General features: G+C 46.4%; 1 protein-coding gene across 5 annotated transcripts in view; it reads left to right on the top strand.

The window, feature by feature from the left end:
- Positions 1-24496, top strand: part of DOCK10 (dedicator of cytokinesis 10) — a 1618956-nt gene that overhangs the window by 1013895 nt on the left and 580565 nt on the right. For all 5 annotated transcript variants that reach the window (XM_069213493.1, XM_069213489.1, XM_069213490.1 and 2 more), the window contains exon 19: positions 7035-7127. In XM_069213493.1, coding sequence (XP_069069594.1) covers positions 7035-7127 — 93 coding nt within the window. The remainder of the gene's footprint in view (positions 1-7034; positions 7128-24496) is intronic.

Here is a 24496-nt window from a genome sequence, read left to right as displayed (position 1 = left end):
GCTTGCCTTAATAGTGAGGCCAGCCTTCTACAGGGCCTCCAACACCTTGCAGAGGTGCTGCAAGTGTTCCTCCCACATAGAACTGAACACAACAATGTCATCCAGGTAGGCAGCACTGAAATCATCCAGTCCAGCCAACACCTGGTTGACCAACCTCTGAAAGGTGGCAGGGGGATTATTCTTCCCAAAGGGCATCACCCTAAACTTGTAGTGCCCATCTGGTGTGGAGAATGCAGACCTCTCCTTAGCCCCCTCAGTCAGGACGATCTGCCAGTACCCAGAAGTAAGATCAAACGTACTTAGGTATTTGGCAGCTCCCAACCGGTCAATGAGTCCATCAGCTCAGGCAATGGTGTGCACATCAGTCTTAGTGACCGCATTGATCCCTGGTAATCCACACAGAACTGGAGTTCTGGAGTGGCACCAGGAGCAGCAGGCTTTGGGAACAAAACCACAGGGCTGGCCCAAAGGGCGCTGGAAAACTCAAGAACCCCCAATGCTAACATTTTGGAAACTTCATCTTTAATGTTAGCCCTAACCTTGTCAATCACTCTGTAAACTTTGTGTTTAACAGGAGGACTGTCCCCAGTGTCCACATTGTGTGTACACAAGTGTTTAACCCATGGGATCAGGGAGAACAGTGAGGCGAACTGACCAACCACCTGGCGACAGACCTTTTGCTGCTCTGAGGTCAGGGAGGGGGAGAGGTTCACTTCTTCCACAGACCTATCCTTTTCTCCAGCAGACAGGAGGTCAGGTAGAGGCTCACTCTCTTCCTCCACCCCATCATCTGTTGCTAGGAGCATGGACAATTCAGTCCGCTCAAAGTGTGGCTTGAGCTGGTTCACGTGCAGGACCCTCAAGGGGTTCCTGGGAGTCCGCAAGTCCACCAGGTAGGTGACTTCACTCTTGCACTCCTCCTCAAATGGCCCAGTCCACTTGTCCTGGAGTGACTTGGCTCCACTGGTGCCATCACCCACACTTTCTGACCAGGTTGAAACTTGACTAGAGTGGCATTCTGGTCATACAAGCGTTTCATGTCTTCCTGGCTTGATTCCAGGTTCTCTTTTCTGAGAGTTCTGAAGCGGGCAGTCTGGTCAGAGCCAGCATGTAACTGAATACATCCTGGGGGGTTTACTAGGGGCTTTCTCCAAGGCCACCTTTACTAGACTCAAAGGTCCCCTAACAGTTCAAAAGGACTAAAGCCAAGCGCTTTCTGAAACACCTCCCTGTAAGCGAACAGAAGGCATGGCAAGAGGACGTCCCACTTCTGCCTCAAGGGCTCAGATAGGCCCATTACCATATTATGCCTTTCAAGGTGCGGTTGAATCTCTCAACCAGACCATTGCTTTGGGGGTGGTAAGGTCTGGGGAACTTGTACATTACCCCACACATGTTCCACAGAGACTTCATATAAGTTGATATGAAGTTGATATCCCTATCGGACATCACCTCCTTGGGGAACCCCAATCAATGCACGGCCCACCAAAGGGGCAGGGATCAATCTCAAAGGAATAACTTCCAGGTATCGGGTAGCATGGTCCTCCAAGACCAGGATAAACCTGTTGCCCAATGCTGTCTTGGGATCCAGAGGCCCCACAATGTCAATACCAAACTGTTCAAAGAGGGTAGTAACCACAGGGAAAGATTATAGGGGGGCCTTGCATTTCCCCCCACTCTTGCCACATACCTGACAAGTTGGGCAAGAGCATCTGAGTGCCTGCGCATTAGGGGCCAGTAAAAGTGGGTGACGAGCCGTTCAAAGGTCTTGTCCTGCCCCAAATGTCCAGCTAAAGGCACATAATGAACCAGACCGAGTAGGAAGACTCTGAAGCACTGGGGTACCACTAGCACACGGGCTGACCAAGGCTCAGGAACCTTAGGCTTGTTATATAGGAGGCCATCCTCCCAGTAAATCAAATGTGATCCAGGCTGCTTGCCAGATACCTGGTTTACACCCTGCAGCGCAACCCCTCCAGGGTAGGGCATGTTTTCTGTGCCTCACAGAATGCTTCTCTGGTGGGTCCCCTTTCCTGCTGCCACTGTGACAGCTCAGGTACCTCACCCACTTCAGCCACCTGTTCCTCTGTAGGCTCGAGGGCCTCCCCCTCAGGTTCAGCCTCCTTCTGGACTGTGGGAACGTCTAGGGCCAGTTTCCTGCACCCCTTGCCCTTCCTCCTTCTGACAGACACCTGGGGCACTCTTTCAGGCTCCACGGTCTCCTGATCACCCTGATGGGCTGCCATCAACCAGGTAGACACACACATCCACCCAGGCAGACCCAACATTTGCAAGTGTGACCGGCGCTCCACCTCCTGCCAAGGGGAATCCTCTAGGTCATTACAAAGCAAACAATCTACAGGCATGGTTGGACTCACAGCTACCTTCAAGGAACCTGAGACCCCCCCCCCCCATTCAAAGGTAGCCTGCGCTGCTCTGCACAAACACTCTGAGTTGTCCACTGCAACTACTTGATGAAGTACACAGGGATCTATCTGCTCTTGAGACACCAGGTGACTCCTCACTGTAATCACACTGGCTCCTGTGTCTCTCAGAGCCTCCACCCTCTGTCCATTGATGGTCACACACTGCCCGTACTTCTTAGTGTTATAACGAACGAGGGTCCTCTGGACCACGTCACTGTCCCCTAATGAGACAAAGGTCATCTCAGCTGGCTCCCACCCACCTGGAACCAACTCCTTCCCAAGCGCTACACTGGCCAAACCCTGTGACTGAGCACCATTGGGTGCCGTTGTCCACATGGGACATTTGGGGTCCCCCCTTCATGTGACCATCCTGATCACATGCAAAGCACTTGTGGGGACCCTTCTCTGCAGGTTTCCCTGTAGATACCCATGTTTTATTTTTTGCTGGGGGCTGGAATCCTTTACCCTGGAAACTAGGTTGGGGCCCATTATAGAACTTCCCCTGTTTACCCTTAACCCCCGCTTCTTCTGGCCTTAGGACTCAGTTCACTTTATCACTGTTAACCATTGCTAAAGTGCTTGTGCTCACTCCCCTAAAACATGGTTTGATTGACATATACCTTATTTTCATATTTAATTTAAGTCCCTTGTAGAGTGATATACCATATACCTAGGGCTTGTAAATTAAATGCTACCAGTGGGACTGCAGCATTTGTTGTGCCACCCACTTAAGTAGCACTTTAGAACATGCCCCAGGCCTGCCATTGCAGCCTGAATGCAGTGCCCCACTGTCGACTTGGCATTTAAAACCCTTTGGCAAGTTTTAGGCTCTTCTTTTATTTCAAATGTCACCTCTACTGTAGGTCGTAGGTAGCCCATACGGCAGGGTGCTGTGTAACTAAATGTTAGGACATGTACGTTTAAGTTTTACATGTCCTAATAGTGAAAAAACACCCACATTTGTTTTTCACTACTGTGAGGCCTACCCCTCCTAAAATATAAAATTGGGGATTCCTTAATACATTTAATAAGCTATGAGTCCTACACCAAAGGAGGTACGAATATCATGTTTGGTACCTATGAACTTGTAATGATAAACCTTCTTTCATGGTAAAGTTGGATTTATTATTACAAGTTTGAAAATGCCACTTTTAGATAGTTAGCATTTTCCTGCCCTTAGCCCTCTGTGTCTGCAGCTATCCTTAGATCACACGACTGAGTGTAACTGACAGTTAGGACTTAGTAAATTCCTCCCAGACAGTCACACAATAGTTGAATTAGCAGAGCCTGAATGGACCATTAACTTACTTGGTAGGGAGGCAGAGCTAAGCACAGCCCCACTTGCATCTGAATAGGCTGTGCTCTGCCACCACAATAGGCTTAACAACCCTGTATTATCAGTGCTACTAGCTAGGAGCCAGGGCAGCGGAGGCAGGAAGCTCTTGTGACTTCAAAGAACCTTTCTGGAAACTTCTTCCACCTTCTAAGAGCAGGGCATGAATGTACAAATGTAGGACTCACAGAACCACTCTTCAGTTCACTAGTGAACCTACGAAAGGACTCTCAAAGGACTGCCTGCTGCTGTTACCTGCTGTGCATTCTGCCGGACTACTGCTGTACCTGAAGGAACTGCTTTGCTGCCTGCAGCCTACCTTGAACCTTCAGAGGCCAGCCCTGCATCTTCACCTGCACCCAGGACTTCCAGAAGTGACTCCAAGGGCTAGTTTGCTAGCCTCCTGTTCAGAGCCACAGGGACATAACAGGCACCCATCCTCTTGAACCCACACTTGAACCCGACCTAAGTGAATCCTGAAACCCCAAGAGGTCTCCATCCACTTCTGGACCCTTGGTTGTGGTGCTAAAGGTGCCAGAATGGTCAATTTTCCTATGGATTCCTGGACATTCCCTTGGGCTGCCTTCAGAAGGTGCACTGAGAGGGCACTACCTTTTTGTGGCACACTTTCAGTGTGCCTTCTTAAGGAATGTTAGTCTCTGTGCCCACATCAGCACAGAGCAAAGAGTCAAACAAATTCCCTCATTTGCATGGGGCCGCAGCCCCATACAAATGAGGGGATGTCCTGTAATGATATCCGTTTCTGTAATACCAAAGTGCACTGGGGCACAAAAAGCGGGTGCAAACGCCCATTGGGCCCCCGGGGCACTTTGTGTAATACACCCCCCAGATCAGTAACCCAAATCATAGGTACACTGCAATCTTCTTGCCTCTGCCAGTACCCAGAATAAGCCTACTCTTACAGCTGAATACAGTCTCCTCTGTGTAGTCAGGCCAATGGATGCATCTTGCCTCCACTTGTGCTTGGGAAGGGTGTCTCTGCACAAAAAATAGACACAACCACCACTTCCATAAGATGTGCCTCCACAATCTGGGAGCTTGGCCAGTTTCTGTCCTCATCCCACCAACCATGATGCAGATCCTGTATCTGCAGCTAATGGGTCTGAAAATCACAGAGCTGTTCAGAGAATTATGGGAAATATTAATCAGCCTGGTTCCCTTGTTGAGCCCAGACCCACTTCACCAAGGAGCTTAAAAGCTAGTTTGAAAAAACAGATAACAATTGGTTGAGTTGGCACAAGAAAATATTATCTTCAGGATCAAGTACCACAGTGGATGTCTTTAAAATACAAAGGAAGAAAACATAAGCTGCAGTCTGCTAGCAAGAACAATTTACCAAAGTCTGCTGGTATTTTTTAGCTCGAGCTATAAGCGTTCGACCACATGTATACTTTTAGTATACTTATTATGGCTTAAAGCGATTTCATTTTCTGTTGCAGAGTAGTGACCAACTACTGTATTATTCCACTTTGGTTTCTTCATCTATTGCTGTGACGGAAATCTTTTGTTATATCTTTGGTGCTCCCCTTTCACTGTGTGTGTTTTAGTCTGGTAGCTGCCTGCATTTTATTGCAGCATTCCATTCCTCCCACCTCCTCCCATGTTGCTGACATTTGTTTTCGCTTTATTCCAGTGCTGTCCTCATTTACCTCTGGCTTCTAAAATAAGCTTATTTTACAAAAGGAACACCCAGTAATTTAGCTCTCTGTCACAAAAGCCACAGTATGCCCTTTCTGTTAGAAAGTAGCTAACCCTGGAAGCAATGATGTGAAACTTGCTTAGCCTTCCATCTCGTCCTGAGTCTCTCTCCAGGGCCCCTCCCTGCCAGCACTCACCACATTGCACACAGGGCACTGCTTATCTCCTTTATTGGGGCCATACATCTTATCAAGCTGCTCTGGTTGTTGAAATGTGAGGCAAAAATGCTTGCAAGGCTTTTCTCTCTGTTAAAATAAAAATAAAATACTTTTGCAGCCTTATTTTCAAATTTCTGTTCAGATGTTTACACATTTACACAATGCGAGGTAGTGCAGTCATCTTCTTGTCTCTTCTCAAGGCTCGTGATTTCTGTAGCCTTCAATGACCACTAAAACATGGCAGGAAAAGACAAAATTATGAGACAGAGTTGACGAATTTATGTGGCAAGAGAAGTCCAGTTCTAAATTTATAATGCCAATAGCTCCCGCTCAAGAACATGCGAGACCTATTGCATTGCGAAAGCTTGCTTATGTCCTGTCTAGACAATGTATCCCCTCATTCAGAGAGGTCCGGTTTTTGGTTGCAGTAAACCTGTCCTGGAAAATGTTAATACCTTTTGCGTATTTCCCTCAAATGGTTTTAGCACCCCAATCTCCTCACGCACACAATGACCACAATATTTTTCCCGTTTCAGTAAGTGTCCCTTTTGCAAATTTTAAGCACATAGTTTTCCTGGTGAAATCTGCCCCGTGAAAAATCTTAAATTTTATGATATTTTGCAATCCTTGCAGTTCAGAAATAGGCCCAAAAACCTTTGTGCTCTGGAATTGATATACCTGGTCGCCTAGAATCAGGGCCTTTTGGTAAACAATGTTTTGCAATTGGATGGCAAAGTGTTCCTGTGCTGGTTGGATCCCTTCTTAAGCTTTGTATGCACATCCCTATTTATTTTTTTCACATTTTAATTGTCCATCCATTTTTTAGAATGGTAAAAATTTCCACCATGTTTCATGAGGCCTGCACGCAACACGATGCTTGTGTGTATTGCATTGGCAACTTTCTCGGAGTGGAAATTTCTTCACGCATCTGTTTACATACACTTAGCAAATAAAACTGGCAAAACCATTAGGTCGCAGATTAGCGCAGCGACCTATTGGCTCTCCCAATGAATGTTTTGTCTACAAAGTGTGACAATTTCGTAAACGCAATAATTGCGCTTGAAAACCAATTGTTTTAATTACGTATTCGGTAGGGAGACTAAAAACTCAAAGCAGAATACGTTTTCTGCTGCAGCACTTTGTTTGCCTCAGCCACTTTACGGATACCTCTGAAAATCACTAGAGCTTTCACAACTTACCTAGGTAACTGTGCTTTTTAAAGGAGGAGAGGAACTACATTGCCAAGTTTAAATTATAGCTGGATTACATTTTTTATGAATTATTTTTTTCAAACTCTCACCCTAATACGAAGCATCCAGATTCTCACTGGAAAACAGATAATATTAGCACAATATGTTTATTCTACTATGTTGATTTCTTTCTTTTTACTTTCAACAGTGCATATATGGCAAACCTGGTGGGCCAGTGTTCATTACAACAGCGTGCACGACAGTTGTACATCATTCGCAGAATCCAGACTTCTATGACGAGGTTAGTTTATTGTTATTAAATGAAACAAAAATGTGGTAAAGGGCAGGCCTACTTGATACTTTCCCTCCAAACAGTAGAGATCCCTTTTTTTCAAGATTGCTGCATTTTGTTCCCTACAACGACAGGAATTCATCTAAGCTGCTATTCTTTTGACCTCTTCTTTTGAATGGTCTTTGAAAAGGACTCTTGAACTTACAGAATTATGTTAGGAAGTAATTCCTTAGAATTTTTTAAAAATAAAATATGTCACGACATTAGAACGCACGCATCAACTTAATTGGATATCAAGGACGCTAAAGAAATATAATGACACATCGTCTAATTTTTAATAGACATTAGCTTGTCTAGGAGAATGCTTTCTTTGTCATGAGCGGGCAGAAATAGTACAGTCCCCAGCAGTACCGCAGGAAGGAGGCAGTAATGAAGCTTAGCAACCTCCTCCCAAGAAACTGTTGTTAAAGAATGACAGTCACGGATGTCTATTAAGCACTATTTAACTGCTTTTAATAAAAGTAAATTAGTGGCTGTTGGGGAGCATTTTAGGGCGGACTAGAAAGTCGCAGCAGCTGTTTGGCGGACTTAAAATCGAATTAGAAATATTAAAATTGGCAGACTTATTGAATGAGTGTACAATGCATTGATATGCACTTTCCCAATCACTTTCTAATTTCCAAACCAGTGTTCCTCGTCTGTTTTCTCCAAATGACTTTATTTTCCCTGTTGCTCTTTTTCATTTCTCGCTTGTTTTGAATCTTGTTCTCCATTTATACTGAACCCACTCTTGCTTCTTCTTACTCCCCCCACCTCTCTAATCCACTTGGCATGAGGAACACACGCCATGCTTTGACTTCTGTTACAAGTCTACGTTATTTGTTCACTTCACATTATATCTTTGTGTTGTCTGTTCCTTGCCCTCCCCCATTGCAAAGCTTGAAGGTCCCTCACTGGACCATCTGAATCTGAAACTTCAGAGGTTTTGTTAATAGCTATTAAATATTACAAGGATATTTGATACAATGTTCTCAGTAACAAAGAAAAATGCAACGTTTCGAGCAAATGCTACAAGATATGTGTCTTAATGATTCATTTCTTTGCCATCAATGAAGCTACAGATAAAATATCTGGTTGTGACAATAGCAGAGTGAGCCGCCTTCACCTACCAGCTCACAGAAGATGATGATGACATCCTGTTGTATCCAAGATTTTCTTCTGCCCATAACATCAAACTATGGGCGCTTTCCTGTTGTTGAACACCATATGAAGGACAGAATTGTTTCATCACTCAAAAGAAGCTCCTACTCAGATTCATCAGTGTCGCCGAAGCCACACCAATAGCCACTTTACTTGGAGTCTCTGCATCTACCAAATGTTTGGGAAGTGCTTAATTTGTTAAATCAAATGTGCCATGGCACTTTTCAGGAGGACACTGCAGCTCGCACCACCCATTACACCTGCCAGCACTGCCAATGACAGTACCAGCACAACTACTAACCATCACACTCCTACAAGTTTGACAATTCAGACTATTGCAGGCCCCCAAAGCTATGACAGTTGCTTGGGTGGCAGGAAGTAGGCATTTTTAGAGTATGTTGAATTGATAAACAACTGTTATTCTAAACCGGACAAACAGGGCCACAATGTGTATCACTGTCATAAGTGCCAGCGCTGTCAATTAATTGACGGTGCCAAACACATGTTAAGTACTGTGTTTCACTTAGGGTGCTTGCATCCATTAAAAGAATGTGTGGCATAAAGAACCTGTTCTCTTTCTTACAACTTCCACAGTTCATCAAGGTTATTTTTTTCCCCTTGGAGGTCCTACTACAGTCATAAATTCAATATCATGTTAGTCATTGATAGCATCAACATTATTTTAGCAGGCCGATTCAAATCTACAACTGTTGTTCAGTTAATAGTACTTCATGTCTCCTCCCGCTTTTCCTTTCTCATCTTTGATCAAAATGTCAGAGCAGCTCCCTTCTTATTTTACTGAACTTGTTCCCAGCTAGATCCCCGTTATCACCTCCAAGACATCCTGCAAAGCATACAATGCTATTTACATATTTAAATTCAAATTCCTTAAGGATGAGCTCCAAACAGATGCAGGAACTAGGAACTCTAAGACTAGGCCAATGTATTTTCACAAATGCTGTGTTAGAGAATACTGCACCTGAATAAATGTAACAGGCTTTTCAATCTATGCAAGCAGCGCCACCATGGGGATTCCGACCCCCTTCCCGCCAGCCTGGTTCTGGCGGTTTTCATCGCCAGAACCTGGCTGGCAGGAACGGGTGTTGTGGGGCCCCTGGGGGCCCCTGCAGGGCCCAACATTGATTTTCAGTGTCTGCGTGGCAGACACTGAAAATCGCGACGGGTGCAACTGCACCCGTCGCACACCAGCAACTCCGCCGGCTCCATTCGGAGCCGGCTTCCTCGTTGCTGGTGCTTTCCCGCTGGGTGGGCGGGTGGGCGGGCGGCCTTTTGGCGGTCGCCCACCCGCCCAGCGGGAAAGTCAGAATCACTGCGGCGGTCATTTGACCGCGCTGCGGTGTTCTGGCGGGGGAACTTTGGCGGGGGAACTTTGGCGGGCGGCCTCCGCCGCCCGCCGAAGTTAGAATGACCCCCAATATATAAATAAATTAACCCAATGCTCTTCAACCTGTAAAGAGTGTGACCGAATTTGAAACTCAGAGGAGTTCATCCATGAGTGATGAAGAATTGATGCTCAATTCCTAGATGAGGGTACTAGTGAGCAGTCAGGAGGAAACAAAAGGCGTACTGCATCAGTCCCATTTTTAGCATCCAGCCAATGAAGGGACATTTTCAACATTTAGCCTGATCTAACTAATAAATCCTGAGAAATATACCATGGTCAAGTACATACTGCTGTGAAGACTTGCCATCAAACGTTGAGCCGAGCCCATAAGAGGAAAATGTCATGAGCAATACTGGAGAATCCCATTACCCGTCCACCAACCTGACCACAGTGTTTCATCCTTTTCCTCCTTCAACCCGTATGAGGGAGAACAAGGTGCTGAAGATAGTAAGCAAGAACAAAGCATCCTACATGTGGTTTTCTAGTGTCCAGTCTCATGAATCATTACATTTCTTCCTAAATACAAGTATCTCATCAGAGAACATTATTTAATAGTGCCAGACCAATTGAAGTAGCCAATTACTGCTCTTCTGAAGAAATCCTAGACTGACCCAGACTTTCTTGACACCTATATATTTTAAGAACAGAAGTGATGTCCCTAGCAGAAGTACTTGGAGGATGACAATATAAGTTATGATCACAAGCCAGGGTGCACTTCCTGTGGCCTTCATCCACTGCTGTAAACCTGCAATGAAAGGACTTAAGTGTAACCTAAAGCTAAATATATCATTAAGTACCTGTAAGAAATTGGATTATTATATGGAATGGGCAACTGAATAATCAAATCACAAGCCCTGTCTGGGCGCCAGTTGTCAGTGGTGGCAGATGTGTGATTTGAGGCCATTCGGGATGGAGCACCCGCCGATAGACCAAAAAGGTTCATCCAGGCAAAAAATGTCACCTTCTGACTTATGGCCCAATTAATATCTTGAGGTAAGCATACTCCTTTGCCACAGCGACGAAGTATGCTTATCGCCAATATAATGGTCCACCTGCCCACTTAGATGCAGGCAGAGTGTAGGTTTAATCACGGTGGAGGCTACTCTTTCTCTGCCGTGAATAAAGTCAGACGATGACCATTGGAGTAATGGCTGTCAGAGGCAGGCCTATAATTCCACCCACATGACTTAGATGGGTGGAACTTGTGGTCAGTTTTCATAACCTGTCACTGCCTGGGGAATCCTGGCACCAAGGGGCAATAAAACTGCTAAATGGTCCCCTCACCATGGGAAAGGACTCCTATGACGAGGAGAGATTTGTCTTTTTTATATTAAAAAATAAATCTCAATTTGGAATTTCCTTTTTCAAAATAAAAAAGAAAACTGTTTGGTGCAGGGCGCCATCACGTTGACGAAGCCCTGCACCAAACAGTGAAATGCATTGACAGGAACTGCTGTGACGACAGTTCCTAGTAATGTTTTATAACTGACTGCCAGCTTTGCAATCATTTAAAAATCTGAGAGGCAATCCCTCCACCAGGACAATGAAGTCCTTTACTCTATCGCTCTGGTGGAACATTTGGCCATCCACCAGGAAATTAATCAGACTCTATGTCTTCTAAGTTTGAACCAACCACAGGCATACATTTCCAAGGCCCCCAAGACCATATGGGGGCCACTTAGGGGCATATTTATGCATTTTGGTGCAAAACTGCACTAACGCAGTTTTGCATCAAAAGGTTTTGCTTTGGCTTGCACCATTCTTGAGTGCCAGCCGGGCACCATATTTATGGAATGGTGCAAGCCAGCGCAAAGTGTAGTCTAGCAGAAAAAAAAATGACGTTAGCCGGGTGAGGGTGGCGGTATGGGAGAAGGGGTTTTTGCTCAAAAAAATGACATTACACAAAGAAAAGACTCTAACCAGCCTAGCATCATTTTCTGACGCAAAACCATCCATACCACATGACTCCTGTCTTGGAAAAGACAGGAATCATTCCCCCCACCCCAAAGGCCAGCACAGGGGATCAGGGTCCCCTGGGCATGAACAATGCACCCAGTGCCATATAGGGGGGCCCATTTCAGGGCCCCCAATGGCACTTAAAAAATAATACTTACCTGTACTTACCTATACTTACCTGGGATGGGGTCAGCCGTCCTCCACTGCCCTCTGGTGTGGGTGGGGGTGTCCCTGGGGCCACGGTTCCACCATGGAAATAGGCCCACAGGTCCCCTAAAGCCTGTCCTGACCCAGGCGTTAAATATTGGTGCAAAGCAAGCTTTGCACCATTATTTGACCCCTGCTCCCCTGTGCGTGATTTTAGCGTGGAGGATAAATATGGCACTAAGACCATAGAGTCATTGTTTGGCCGGGAACGCCTACCTTGCACTCATTGACGTGAGGTAGGTTTCCAAGTCCAAAAAATGACTTTAACTCCATAACTTTGGCGCGAGACGTGTCGAGCGCCAAAGTATAAATATGGAGTTAGTTTTGTACCGAATTTGCGTAAAAAAATGACACAAATTCGGCACAAAACAAGTATAACTATACCCCTTAGTGATTCACAGGCTGTCAAGCAGAAGCCAACAGCAGGGTCCATTCCAGGTCATTTGACACTAGTCAGATGGGTGCTTCCAGGACAAAGCGGTGTCTCCCTGTAGCCACCCAGGAGTTCAACCAACTGACCCTTGGAGTCCGTGTCTTTATCCTAGGTGGAAAAAGGATCAGGTCTAGTCCTTCAGAACTCCTTGCAGGTCACAGACAGGTCACCTGCCTCCGGACCTGCACCGCACATGAAAGGCCAAGCACCAGCAACAACCACCTCAAGTGCATCCTGCTCAACACCCGCTCCGTCCACAGACACGCCGTCGAACTCTGGAATTTGCTCGACACAACATCACCAGACGTCGCCTTCCTCACGGAAGCCTGGATGAATGCCTCCTCAGCCCCCGACATCGCTATAGCCATCCCGGACGGATACAAGATCACCCAGAGGGACCGCGTTAACAAGACCGGAGGAGGCATCGCCATCGTCCACAGGAACACCATCCACATCACGACCAACTCCGACGACACCCTCACCGCCGCCGAGCACCTTCACTTCCAGATACACACCGACCCCAAGACCACCCTCAGAGGCACTCTCATCTACAGACCCCCGGGACCATGCACACAATTCAGCGAAGCCATCGCAGACTTCATCAGCCCGCACGCCCTCACCTCCTCTGACTACATCCTCCTAGGGGACCTCAACTTCCACCTGGAGAACAACACTGACAGCAACACCACCACCCTGCTGGACAACCTCACCAACCTCGGACTCAAGCAACTGGTGAACACCCCCACCCACTATGCCGGCCATACGCTTGACCCCGTCTTCTCCTCCAGCAAGCACATCTCCTTTAGCCACTCCACCGGACTTCATTGGACTGATCACAGCTGCGTCCACTTCAACTTCAGGAGAACCACGACCCATCACCACCCGCAACAGGCTCCCCGCAGGAGCTGGAGCAAGATCACTGCCGACCAGCTCACCACCTCCCTCAGCCAAAACCCTCCCGCCACTGCAACGGACCCCAACGAAGCAGCCCGCAACTTCACAAAGTGGCTCACCAACTGCGCAGACGATCTCGCACCTCTGAAGAACCCACCCAGCAGACCCGGCAGCAAGAAAGCCTTGTGGTTCACCAACGAACTCAAAACATCCAAGAAAAACTGCCGCACCCTCGAGAAAGCCTGGCGCCACGACCAGACTACAGAAAACATGACAGCCCTCAAGAACGCCACCCGCATACACCACCAGCTGATCCGCACCACCAAAAGAACAACATTCAAAGAACGACTGGACAACAACACCCACAACAGCAAGGAACTCTTTAGCATCGTCAAAGAGCTCTCCAACCCCAGCGCCGGAAACAACGACATCACACCCTCGCAAGACCTCTGCGATTCACTCGCCTCATTCTTCCACCGCAAGATCGCTGACATACACAACAGCTTCAGCGCACAGACCGCGCACCCAACCACCGAACCAACGCCCCCCACCACCACCCTCTGCAACTGGACCCCGGTCAGCACCGAAGACACCACCCGCACGATGAACACCATCCACTCCGGATCCCCTGCTGACCCCTGCCCCCACCACGTCTTCAACAGGGCCGACTCCATCATCGCACCCCAACTCAGAGACATCATCAACATCTCCTTCACCACCGCCACCTTCCCGGAGAGCTGGAAGCACGCCGAGCTCAACGCCCACCTGAAGAAACCGACAGCGGACCCCACCGACCTCAAGAACTTCCGCCCCATCTCGCGCCTCCCTTTTCCTGCCAAAATCCTCGAGAAGACCGTCAACAAACAGCTCGCCACCTTCCTCGAGACCAACGGATCCCTCGACCCCTCACAGTCCAGTTTCCGAGCCAATCACAGCACGAGACCGCCCTCATCGCCGCCACCGACGACATCAGATCCCTGCTCGACAACGGTGAAACAGCTGCCCTCATCCTCCTGGACCTCTCTGCAGCGTTCGACACAGTCTGCCACTGCACACTGATACAGCGCCTCAGCAACACCGGAATCCAAGAAAAGGCATTGGAATGGATCATCTCGTTCCTCGAGGGAAGACCCCAGAGAGTCAGCCTCCCCCCGTTCCGGTCCGCAGCCACCAAAGTCATCTGCGACGTACCTCAAGGATCCTCGCTCAGCTCCACCCTCTTCAACGTCTACATGAACCCCCTCGCGGCCATCGCACGCCAACACAAACTCAACATAATTTCCTACGCCGACGACACCCAGCTGATCCTCTCCCTCACCAACGACCCCGCCACCGCCAGAGCCAGCCTACACAAAGGAATGAAAGATGTCGCCGAGTGGATGAAGAACAGCCGTCTGAATCTGAACTCAGACAAGACGGAAGTCCTCATCCTGGGATCATCTCCCTCCGCCTGGGACGACTCCTGGTGGCCCCCTGCCCTGGGCACCACCCCCAAGCCAACGGACCATGCACGAAACCTGGGCTTCATCCTGGACTCCTCCCTCTCGATGACCAAACAAGTCAACGCCGTCTCGTCATCCTGTTTCAACACCCTGCGCATGCTCCGAAAGATCTTTCGTTGGATCCCCACCGAAACCAGGAAAACAGTCACCCAGGCGCTCGTCACCAGCCGACTGGACTACGGGAACGCCCTCTACGCAGGAACCACAGCCAAGCTTCAGAAAGGACTCCAGCGCATACAGAACGCGCCTCCGCACGACTCGTCTTGGACATCCCCCGCCACGCCCACATCTCCGCCCACCTGAGAGACCTGCACTGGCTCCCCGTCAACAAGAGAATCACGTTTAGACTCCTCACCCACGCACACAAGGCTCTCCTCGACCTGGGCCCCAAGTACCTCAACAACAGCCTCACCTTCTAGACGCCCACCCACCAGCTGCGATCGACCAGCCTCGCCCTCGCCGCCGTACCACGCATTCGCAGAACCACCGCTGGAGGAAGATCCTTCTCCTACCTGGCGGGCAAGACATGGAACTCCCTCCCCATCCACCTATGGCAGACCCAGGACCATCTCTCCTTCAGGAAGCAACTCAAGACCTGGCTTTTAGAGCAGTAATGGACCCCCACTCCCCCTACCCAGCGCCTTGAGACCCTTGCAGGTGAGTAGCGCGCTATATAAATTGTTGATTGATTGATTGATTGATTGATCCAGTCCTCTTCTGATCTACTGCAGGGCCAGAAAGTGTTCTGGAGTTGGTACCTGGAAGTGCCAAATATATGCCTGGTAAGTGGGTGAGGATGACACCTGATCCCTCGCTAGCCAATGGGGTAAAAGTTTCCAGGCCCTGACCTACCTACTTTTTCAGTAGTTCCTGTTTGCTTATTCATGCAGACCCAAAATGCAAAATGTGTCTGAGGAAATCAAGATGGTGAAGGTCCTCGGCCACACTAAACTTCAGCTCTGAAGCTGGGGGTGAGAGTGAGTATGTACTGTGGTAAACCAAGTGTCCTCACACCTGTAAATCTGAAACAGGCACCATATCCACAACACAACCAGAGACAGAAGTCTGATAGGCTGGAAGTAGGATCCACCAGCAACCAAACAGACAACACATAAGAATAGTCTTGACACCTTGGTCTCTCTCTTTCTAATGCTCTCCAAATGTTACATGCAGCTCAAAAGACCGGTCAAGCAGGATTTGACACTGTGCTGTCAAAAGGAGACCCAAAAGCCCCACCTACCATAAACTGTCGAACTCAGGTGATTTTTTTTCTACCTATCCAGGTCAGTCTACTACTTACTCCTGGGATTTTCACATCTTTCTCACACACATTCAAGGATAATCACCGGCAGGGAGTTGGAAGATACATATGTTAATTAACATTCTGATAGTTCAGACAAGTAAAGGGTAACCTTTTAAAAGTTGCTTTTCCTAATATTTATTAAAAATCCAACTTCACCATTGAATTTAATTTTTTATGATTATTAAATATAGTTGCTTGATTTTTTATTTAGTATTTGGATCTGCACTCTGACTTTCTACATAGGATAGCTAGGCCTGCCACAGTGAAAACAGCATTTTGGGCCATGCCACTGTAGGACATGATAATGTTAATTTTCTACATGTCCCACTTTTACGTACCCTATATCGGAACTTGTGGGCTACAAGGCTTACATTGGGGTGACACATTGTCCTTTAGAAGGGACGGTTTTAGCTCTCAAAGAGCGTTTTTTTTAACAGATTGCACTGCAAATTACATTGGTGCAATTAGACTTCACAAGGTAGGCCTGAATCCATGTTTGCACTGCCACTGCAGTGGATGGCACAATCGGTTAATTTCGAGGCTTTCGATGCAATTTCTCCACCATACCCTAGGGACTTTTGGGCAAGTCAAATGTTCTAATCAGGAATAAGTCTTTTTAACCATGATTAAAGGGGGAGTACATCCACTTTACTACTGTTAAAAGTCGAAAAGTGCACAGAGTTCTAAAGCTAGCAAAAATATAGGCCCAGATTTACTAAGATTTTGTGTCATGGTTTGTGGCACAACCCAGAAGCAAAATCCACTTTTGCAATTAGTAAACCAAGCAAAGTTGATTTGCATGGCTTTGTGTGGCTTATTAAATACAAAGTAATGCAATGCAGTACATAGGGCTGCCATGGGCTTCTTTGCTTTGGGTGAACATTACATGGGTAGATCATGGGCGTTCCCATGCACCCACCTTTATATTTTGGAACAAACTCAGACTTAAAAAAACTTGTAAGCCTGGGTTAGCACCAAAATAATGTGCCTACCCAAAAGAGGCCTAGGAAGGAGAACTAGCTTAATTTCTCCTTATTGCTTCCTTTTTCTATACGTGTTGCATTCTGCATCACACACAGAAAAAGGAAATTGCGTTTTGGGATTGTATTTGTGCAGGAAGGTATCCCTTCCTGCACACAAATAGTCTGTCTGTAAAGCAGGAACCACTGCAATATGGTACAGATGTGCCTATATTGGTGATAAGCAGCACATAGTTCACCAGCACTAGAACAGAAATGTAACATATCTTAGTAGATTTGGGACATTTCTTCTTTCTCCCATTCACACAATGCAGTAACTTACCTCGCTTAGTTGTTAATTATTAGTAAATCTACCCCATAGAGTCCAGCAAAATTTGAAAAATAGAGGGTGACCTCAAAGAAAAAGCAGTTTTCCTACAGCCCCTTAAAAAAAGGCGATAAAGAACAATTTTGAGGTATTGGTGCTCTGTAATATTCTACCCCTTCTACAAGTGGTAGAAGAAGTGGAGCTTATCAGATCCTTGGTATGCCATGCCTGGACTACCACAATGTACTCTGCACCAGATTCCTTAAAAATTGAATCGATGAGCTCTTGAAAGTGCAGGATGAGTGTCCAGATATTCAGGTAGGTTCTTACAAGGCACAGTCATAAAACACACTGTTTGAAGCGCTCTGTGACTTCCAGTGAAATCCAAGATTCAACATTTAGGCCATAATTACGACTTCAGCGGACAGAAAAGGCGGTCCCATTCTGCGGCCCCTATTTCGAGAGTAAACAGAGTTTCTGCCGCTGGCCCAGTGGCACACAGCCCACAATATTGATGCCGGCCCATAATTGAGCCAGCGGCAATGTTGCGATGCATAGAGTGCATCAGCACCCGTTGTGCTTTCCACTGTCTGCAAAAAAAGCGTGATGGGGCTGACCTTGGGGGGGCCCCTGCACTGCCCATACCAAGTGCATGAGCAGTGCAGAGGGCCCCATGGAGCACCCTGTACCCCATCTCTGACAGCCCTTACATGGCAGTGCTACTGTCATGTAATCACCGGTGGAAAAAGGACTCCTAATCCCCAGGGCAGTGCTGCTTGCATTGCTGCCCTGGCAGATTGTGACCACCAGCAATGGCTGTTCCTCAATTGGAGGAGAAGTGGCTGTGCTGGTGGTCCGACCGTGGCACAACCGCCGGTGTCATAATGTGGCTGTCAGACCGCCACATTGGCGGTGGGCCGACCGCCACCTTGTTACTGGCGGTCTCAAGACCGCCAGGGTCATAATGAGGCCCTAAGTCCTCTGCAATATGCACACGATTTATTGGTGCAATTGATTGGGATACTTGTAAAGATAGGTACTTCGTTAGCACCAACCAGACTCCTCCACTTGTTCAGTATATTGAGCGTGCCGCAGCAGAGGTTAAGTAAGTGCTAAACACCATCTTTTAGGTTTTGTCTCTGCACTACCACTTCTGATATAGTAGCAGTAACCATGTCTTAGTTATTACACTGGCTAAGACTGTCTTGTAGATGTTGTTCTCTAATGAGCCTTGTAGATTATCAGGACGATCCCATACTTCATGCATCCGAGGCACTACTATTTCCCATCATCATCTAATATATCTGGTATGCACAAAATGCTAAAAGAAAAAAAATGACCCTTTGTTATAATTTGAAGAGTAGCCTGCGAATATGAATAATTTGAACATAATATTTAAAATGTTATGTTGTCTATGACAATATTGATGCATAGGACTGCCTACTGTTTCTGATCTTTGAAACGGCGCTGAACGTGCTAGTTGGCAATGGTTGTCTCTGTGCAGGACAGCTGACTGCAGTTTTCCCTATTCCACCCCATCATCTATCTGATTAGTAAATGGCCAGGGTTTCTCAGATGTAAGAGCTTTTGTGATCTTATTTCCTTTTATTTCCACCATGAACCTGTGCAGCACGTAGCACTTTTGGTTACTGTTACTGCAGAAATGTTTTCCTTAGAAATGTAATTTACGTCAGCATGCTTCATTCACTTTTTAGAATAATATAATTGGGCCTTGTAGTCTTCAATACACCCTCTATCTGCTGTTGACTTACTTCATGTTAGAAATAGACTTGAACTTATCTGGTTAGGTCTGTCATGTTAGTATGACTGCTAATCAGACTTTCTGTGTTTTTAATAATCCCATATGTGGGTGGTGTAATGCCACACAGCATCTACATGTATGCTACTCATACTCTTTACCTATCTGTGTCAAATATGTAAATTGACATTTTCCAATAAGCATCATGTTACAGGGCTTAAATTAAGCAGAGTGATAGATGATTTGACCGCTCTCACTCCCATGGGTCCTAAATTCTGAGAAATTGAGTCATAAAAAGGACTCAAGAATAGATTGTGAAAAATAAAAAGTGGATTTCCAGTAAGCCATTGCTAAAGTTGGCTGAGTGATCCTTATTTATAAATTGTTGACATTAATCTATCTATTGTGCTGCATATGATATAGATATACTGATCCTCCTACGGCACACATCAAACTGTGGCACTTTATTATTTTATGTTATGTTATGTCTAGTTGTATAGCTTACTATCACTCAAGAGGATATCCTTGGACGAGCAGGTCTGTTAACCTACCCACGTCTGGGGCAGGGAGTTTTTTGAAGTGCCAAGTCTTCAGTCTTCTTGTGAAACTCAAGAAGAAAGTATATGGCTCTGATGTGAAGTGGGAGTTCATTCCATACTTCAGGTGCGATGTATGAGAAGGCACGCCTCTGGATCTGCTTCTGTTTATGCATGGGATTTGTGGGAGTAGGAGTCCGGCAGAGTGGAGATGTCTGGATGGTTTGTGGAAGGAACTGCAGCTGTTCAGGTATGCATGGTCTATGTTGTGTAGTGTTGTTGCTTGGGACCCAATTGGAGATCTTCCTAAGCATCTTCAGGATGTGCAAGAAGGACGTGGTGATAGCATTGGCTTGTGCAGTCACGTTCAGTTTGCTGTAAGTGATGATCTCGAGGTTCGTAGTGTTCGTTCTGTAGATGAGTGCGAGTTCAAGGTCGGCCAGCCACCAGGTGATGTACTCCCACGATGAGGTGTTTTTATCTTGTTGGTATCGAATCTGAGACTGTTCACTTTCATCCAGTTGGTGACTTTAGTCATGGAGGCGGTAAACTTGCTCCTTCTGTGGGGGGTCTCATCTGAGACAAAATGTATGACCTGCATTTTATCGGCATAGGAGAAGATGTTGATGTTGTGTGCATGGATGACATTGATCAAAGGAGTCATACATGCATTGAAGAGAGTAGGGCTGAAAGATGACCCTTGAGGCACTCCACAGATGAGTTTCAGGCTTCTGAAAAGTACCAAGAGAGTGCACACCAACATCTTGGTTTCTGTCTGGCACAAATGAGCACATCCAGCAGAGAGTGGGTCTTTGGGTGCCAATCTTTTGGAGGTGACTGACCATGATTGGGTGTGAAACCGTTTCCAATGTTGTAGAGAGGTCCAGGAGGATGAGGGCTTCTGTGTCTCCTTTGTCCAGGATCATGTTGATGTTGTCTCAGATAGTGATGTTTCAGTAGTATGGTTGGGCCTGAATCCAGATGATGAGCAGTGGAGAAAATGGTGATTGATGAGGCATTTTTTGATGACCTTCTCTAAGACTTTGGCTGTGTATGGTTGGAGGGATATTGGCCCATAGTTGGTGAGTGTGGCTGGGTCCACAGAGGGTTTTTTGAGCAGGGGCATCACCATAGCCTGTTTTCCTGCATTCAAGCAGGTGTCTGAGTCAATTTTGGCATTGAGGATGGGTGTTAAAGCTTCACTGATAGAAAGGAATCCCTTGAGGAAGGATTGGTGGAGGCAGTTATTCTACAGGACCTCAGAGTGAATGCACTTTATGTTAGTGGCGGTCTTATTCATGGTGATGGTGGGCCACGAGGTCAAGGTCCATGCTTCAGGGGCGATGTGAAGTTAAGTTGTGAGGAAGATGGATTCCAGTTGAGGGTCACAGTTGCAGCATATGGAGGTGAACTTGTTATAGATGATTTCTGAGAGGTTGTTGCAAAGGACTTATGAGAGGGTTAGGTTGCTGGAAGCAGCTGCCGGTGAGGTGAATTAATTGATGATGGCGAATGTTTCCTTACGGCTGTTGGTGCCAGCATTGATATAGTTTTCGAATATGGTTTATTTGGTAATCCTGTTCTGTTGATGGTAGCATCTCAGGGCAGAGTTGAAGATGTCTTTGTCTGCAGTACTTTGGCTCATTCTCCCCTTCTACTCCAGTTGCTTGCAGTAACATTTCGTTACCCTGAGGTCTTCTGTGTACCAGATGGCTTGAGGTCGGACTCTTGCCATTGTGGTGCATTTGAGGGGAGCCGGGGAGTCCATGCAAGTAGTGATTAACTTGTTGAAGTTCTTAATGTCTATCAGCAAGTTGTTGGAGTGATAGGGCTGGTGCATGGGAAGACCAGAGACCAATCCTCTTCTGGAAAGTTTTTCCATCCACTGCAGACAGCTCTGGTTGTGGTGGGTTGGCGGTGTTGTGAGATGGGCATGGAGAAAGTGGTGAGTGCCGGTCCAGGTAATTGGAGATGGCGTGTCAACTGTGATGTTGCTAAAGGAGGTGAAGATCGGGTCCAGGAAGTGTCAGGCTTAGGTTTCTGAGGTCATTTAAAAGGGTTATTGAGTTCAGGTCAGTGCGGCCTTCCACCGGTGGAAAATTGCCTGGCTGTGGTAGAGTACTTGCAGGGACATCAGCCAGCCTGGTCTGTTATGATACTTTACACATGGGTAGTTCCTCCATGGCAGAGTAAAAGCATTGACCCTCTGCCTGTGAGTGGTAACATTCCATACACACTCTGCTTATGTTCCCAAACCCATTTCTCTCCCCATAATGCAAGGCATGCCATTTATTTGTTCATCCACCATGAAGCCAGCACCAAGCTGTCCCTCTCATCATGGACTAGGCGTACTCCTAGTTGTAGTTGAGGGGCAGCCAGCTGGGGCTTTGTAAATTAAATGCACATGTCAGATTGACCTGTATTTTGCTTGTGGCTAAACTGACATCCTCAGTTCTGGCTTCCCCAATCAACACTGTCAGGGAGATGGGGAAGCAGAGATACAGCCCCAATGGGTCTCAGATGGATTGCTGTGTTCTCCTTTCTCAGCCAGTCCTCACACTGCTTTCATGCTGGTTGCTGCTATAAACAGCACAAGAGTAGTGCTTGCATTGGCTTAGATGCATTGGCACTTATTTACCTTGAGCTTGTACTTCAGCCCAGCCAGTCAGCATAGTGCAGTTGGATTTTAAAGGGTCGGACCTTGGGTAAGTAAAGAAGAAAATGGTCAAGGTAAGCTGATTATTTTTATTATATTACATGCACCATGTAGCAGCAAGCTCAGTATGCATGCCCCACCATTTTTTAAAGTTACCAGCTGCCACTGACTTTAGCCACATGTGGGCATTATGAAAACATGCATGCCCCTATTACTTTAATTACTTGGGAAATACTGGCCTTACTCTGGTCCTGTACATAGTGAAACATTATAAAGACATGTTTGACTGTGATGCTTCACATGCTGTAGCCATGTCAAAATTGTCCTGACTTTGATGGTTTACATGCTAGGGAGTTGGCATGGCTATGGTTCTTTACCTACTAAGGTGTTGGAATATTTTATTAATGCTTTTTATAATATATCTCTTTGTAGCCAACATATGTAATGAATTCTGTTGCAAATTGCACTGTTTGCTCCTATTTCTTCCAGTATTGTTTGGATGTATAACCCTCCAAAGCTTACTGGACTGATCTAGCAACCTTTGTGTGGTTCACATACTCGGTGCAATATGGGGCTTGTATTGAATTAATCCTTGATTGTTTTGTTGCCAGGCCATCCCTGATAAAAGTGCTGCCAGGGTAATCCTGCAAAAGAGTCAAGGTTAATGTACAGGATATATTTCAATCAAAGTATGTCAAACGTGAGGCAGTGGAAGCTTCAAAACCATGACAATGAACTACAGGAATGTTTTGCGCCAAGCCTAAAGAGTAGGCATAGTGTGTGATGAGGCAAAGGAGATAAGATAAATCGTTTTTCAGCCCTTTTTGACACTGCTAGGTAAGTTACAGCAGTCTACCTGGAGGACATTCACGGAGGGGGGGCTTTCTACAAAAAAATAGGGCTATATTTAAACTTTCATGGATGGTACTCTGTCCATCATGGTGGCAAAGGACATTAGATCCTAATTTAAAGTCTGTACTGTGATAGGAGCCACCATCATGTCAGTTCCTCTCAATGTTCAAAATGTTTAGTGAACGGCCACTGTGGATTTGACAGCTGTCCGACCAAACTTGTAACATTTTTTTGTTTCACAAAAGCAAATTCTGAAAGTGGGACGTTTTTCTTTTACAGAAAATGAAAAACTAATGACCCCCACATCCTGGGAGTTTATTCACAGGGTGTGAAGGAGTTGGAAAATGGCCCTTGCTGAATGGTCATCCCAAACATTTTGCCTTCCTCCCCTTCTTTTCTGACCTCATTTTTGTTGGTTTAGGACTCTGAGCACTTCACCAGTGCTATTAGTGCTAATGTGCATGTGCTCTCTCCTCTAAACATAGTGACATTGGCTCATACCCATTTGGCATATTTAATATATTTATAAGTCCCTAGTAAGGTGCACTACATGTGTCCAGGGCGTGTGAATTAAATACTTCTAGTGGGCCTGTAACATTGATTGGGCCACCTACTTAAGAAGCCCCTTAACCATATCTCGGGCCTACCATTGCAGAGACTTGGTTTTGACTGCAAAATTGTCCTGGCAAGCTATGTTTCTTGTCAGGCCTAAAACCTCAGTTTATTTACATATGTTATCCCTAAGGTAGGTGTTATCTGACCCACAGGGCAGGGTGTAATGTATTTAAGAGGCAGGACATGGACCTTTAAGTTTTGTGAAAAGTGAAAAACTCCCAAAATCATTTTTCACTACTGCAAGGCCTATCTCTCCCACAATATATAATTGGAATCACCTTATTGCATCTTATAAGTGTTATTTCCAAGTTGGAAGAGATACGCTGGGTGTCTCTGAACTCACAATTTAAAACACAACTTATGGTGAAGTTGGATTTTAAATTTCAGTTCTGAAAATGCCAGTTTTAGAAAGTTGACATTTTCTTGCTGTAGCCATCTGCTGCCTACTATCTGTCTCCAATACAGGTATGGGTTGGGTGACAGCTGGGCGTTGTGCATTCCCTCTAGACATTCACACAAAGGGAACTGAGCTGTGCAGAATGGGCCATTCACATCATGATTGGCCATCACCAGGTTGATGGGCCAACCTGGGCAGGATGGGAGGGTGGAGCTGACACTTGCACCTGAATTGGGCTATGTTGTCCCCCCACATACCACCCTGTAGTGTGTCTTGAGCCAGGGCAGGAAAGGGAGGACCTGTGTGCATTTCAAAGCACCTCATTGAAGTCACTCCCACTTCACAGCCACCACTGGGTATAAGAATTGGACTTCTG

Source organism: Pleurodeles waltl, chromosome 11 (genome assembly GCF_031143425.1).
Source record: "Pleurodeles waltl isolate 20211129_DDA chromosome 11, aPleWal1.hap1.20221129, whole genome shotgun sequence".
NCBI classification, from domain to species: Eukaryota; Metazoa; Chordata; class Amphibia; order Caudata; family Salamandridae; genus Pleurodeles; species Pleurodeles waltl.
Note: the sequence above shows the minus strand (reverse complement) of the source record. Positions and strands in the feature narration are given on the sequence as shown.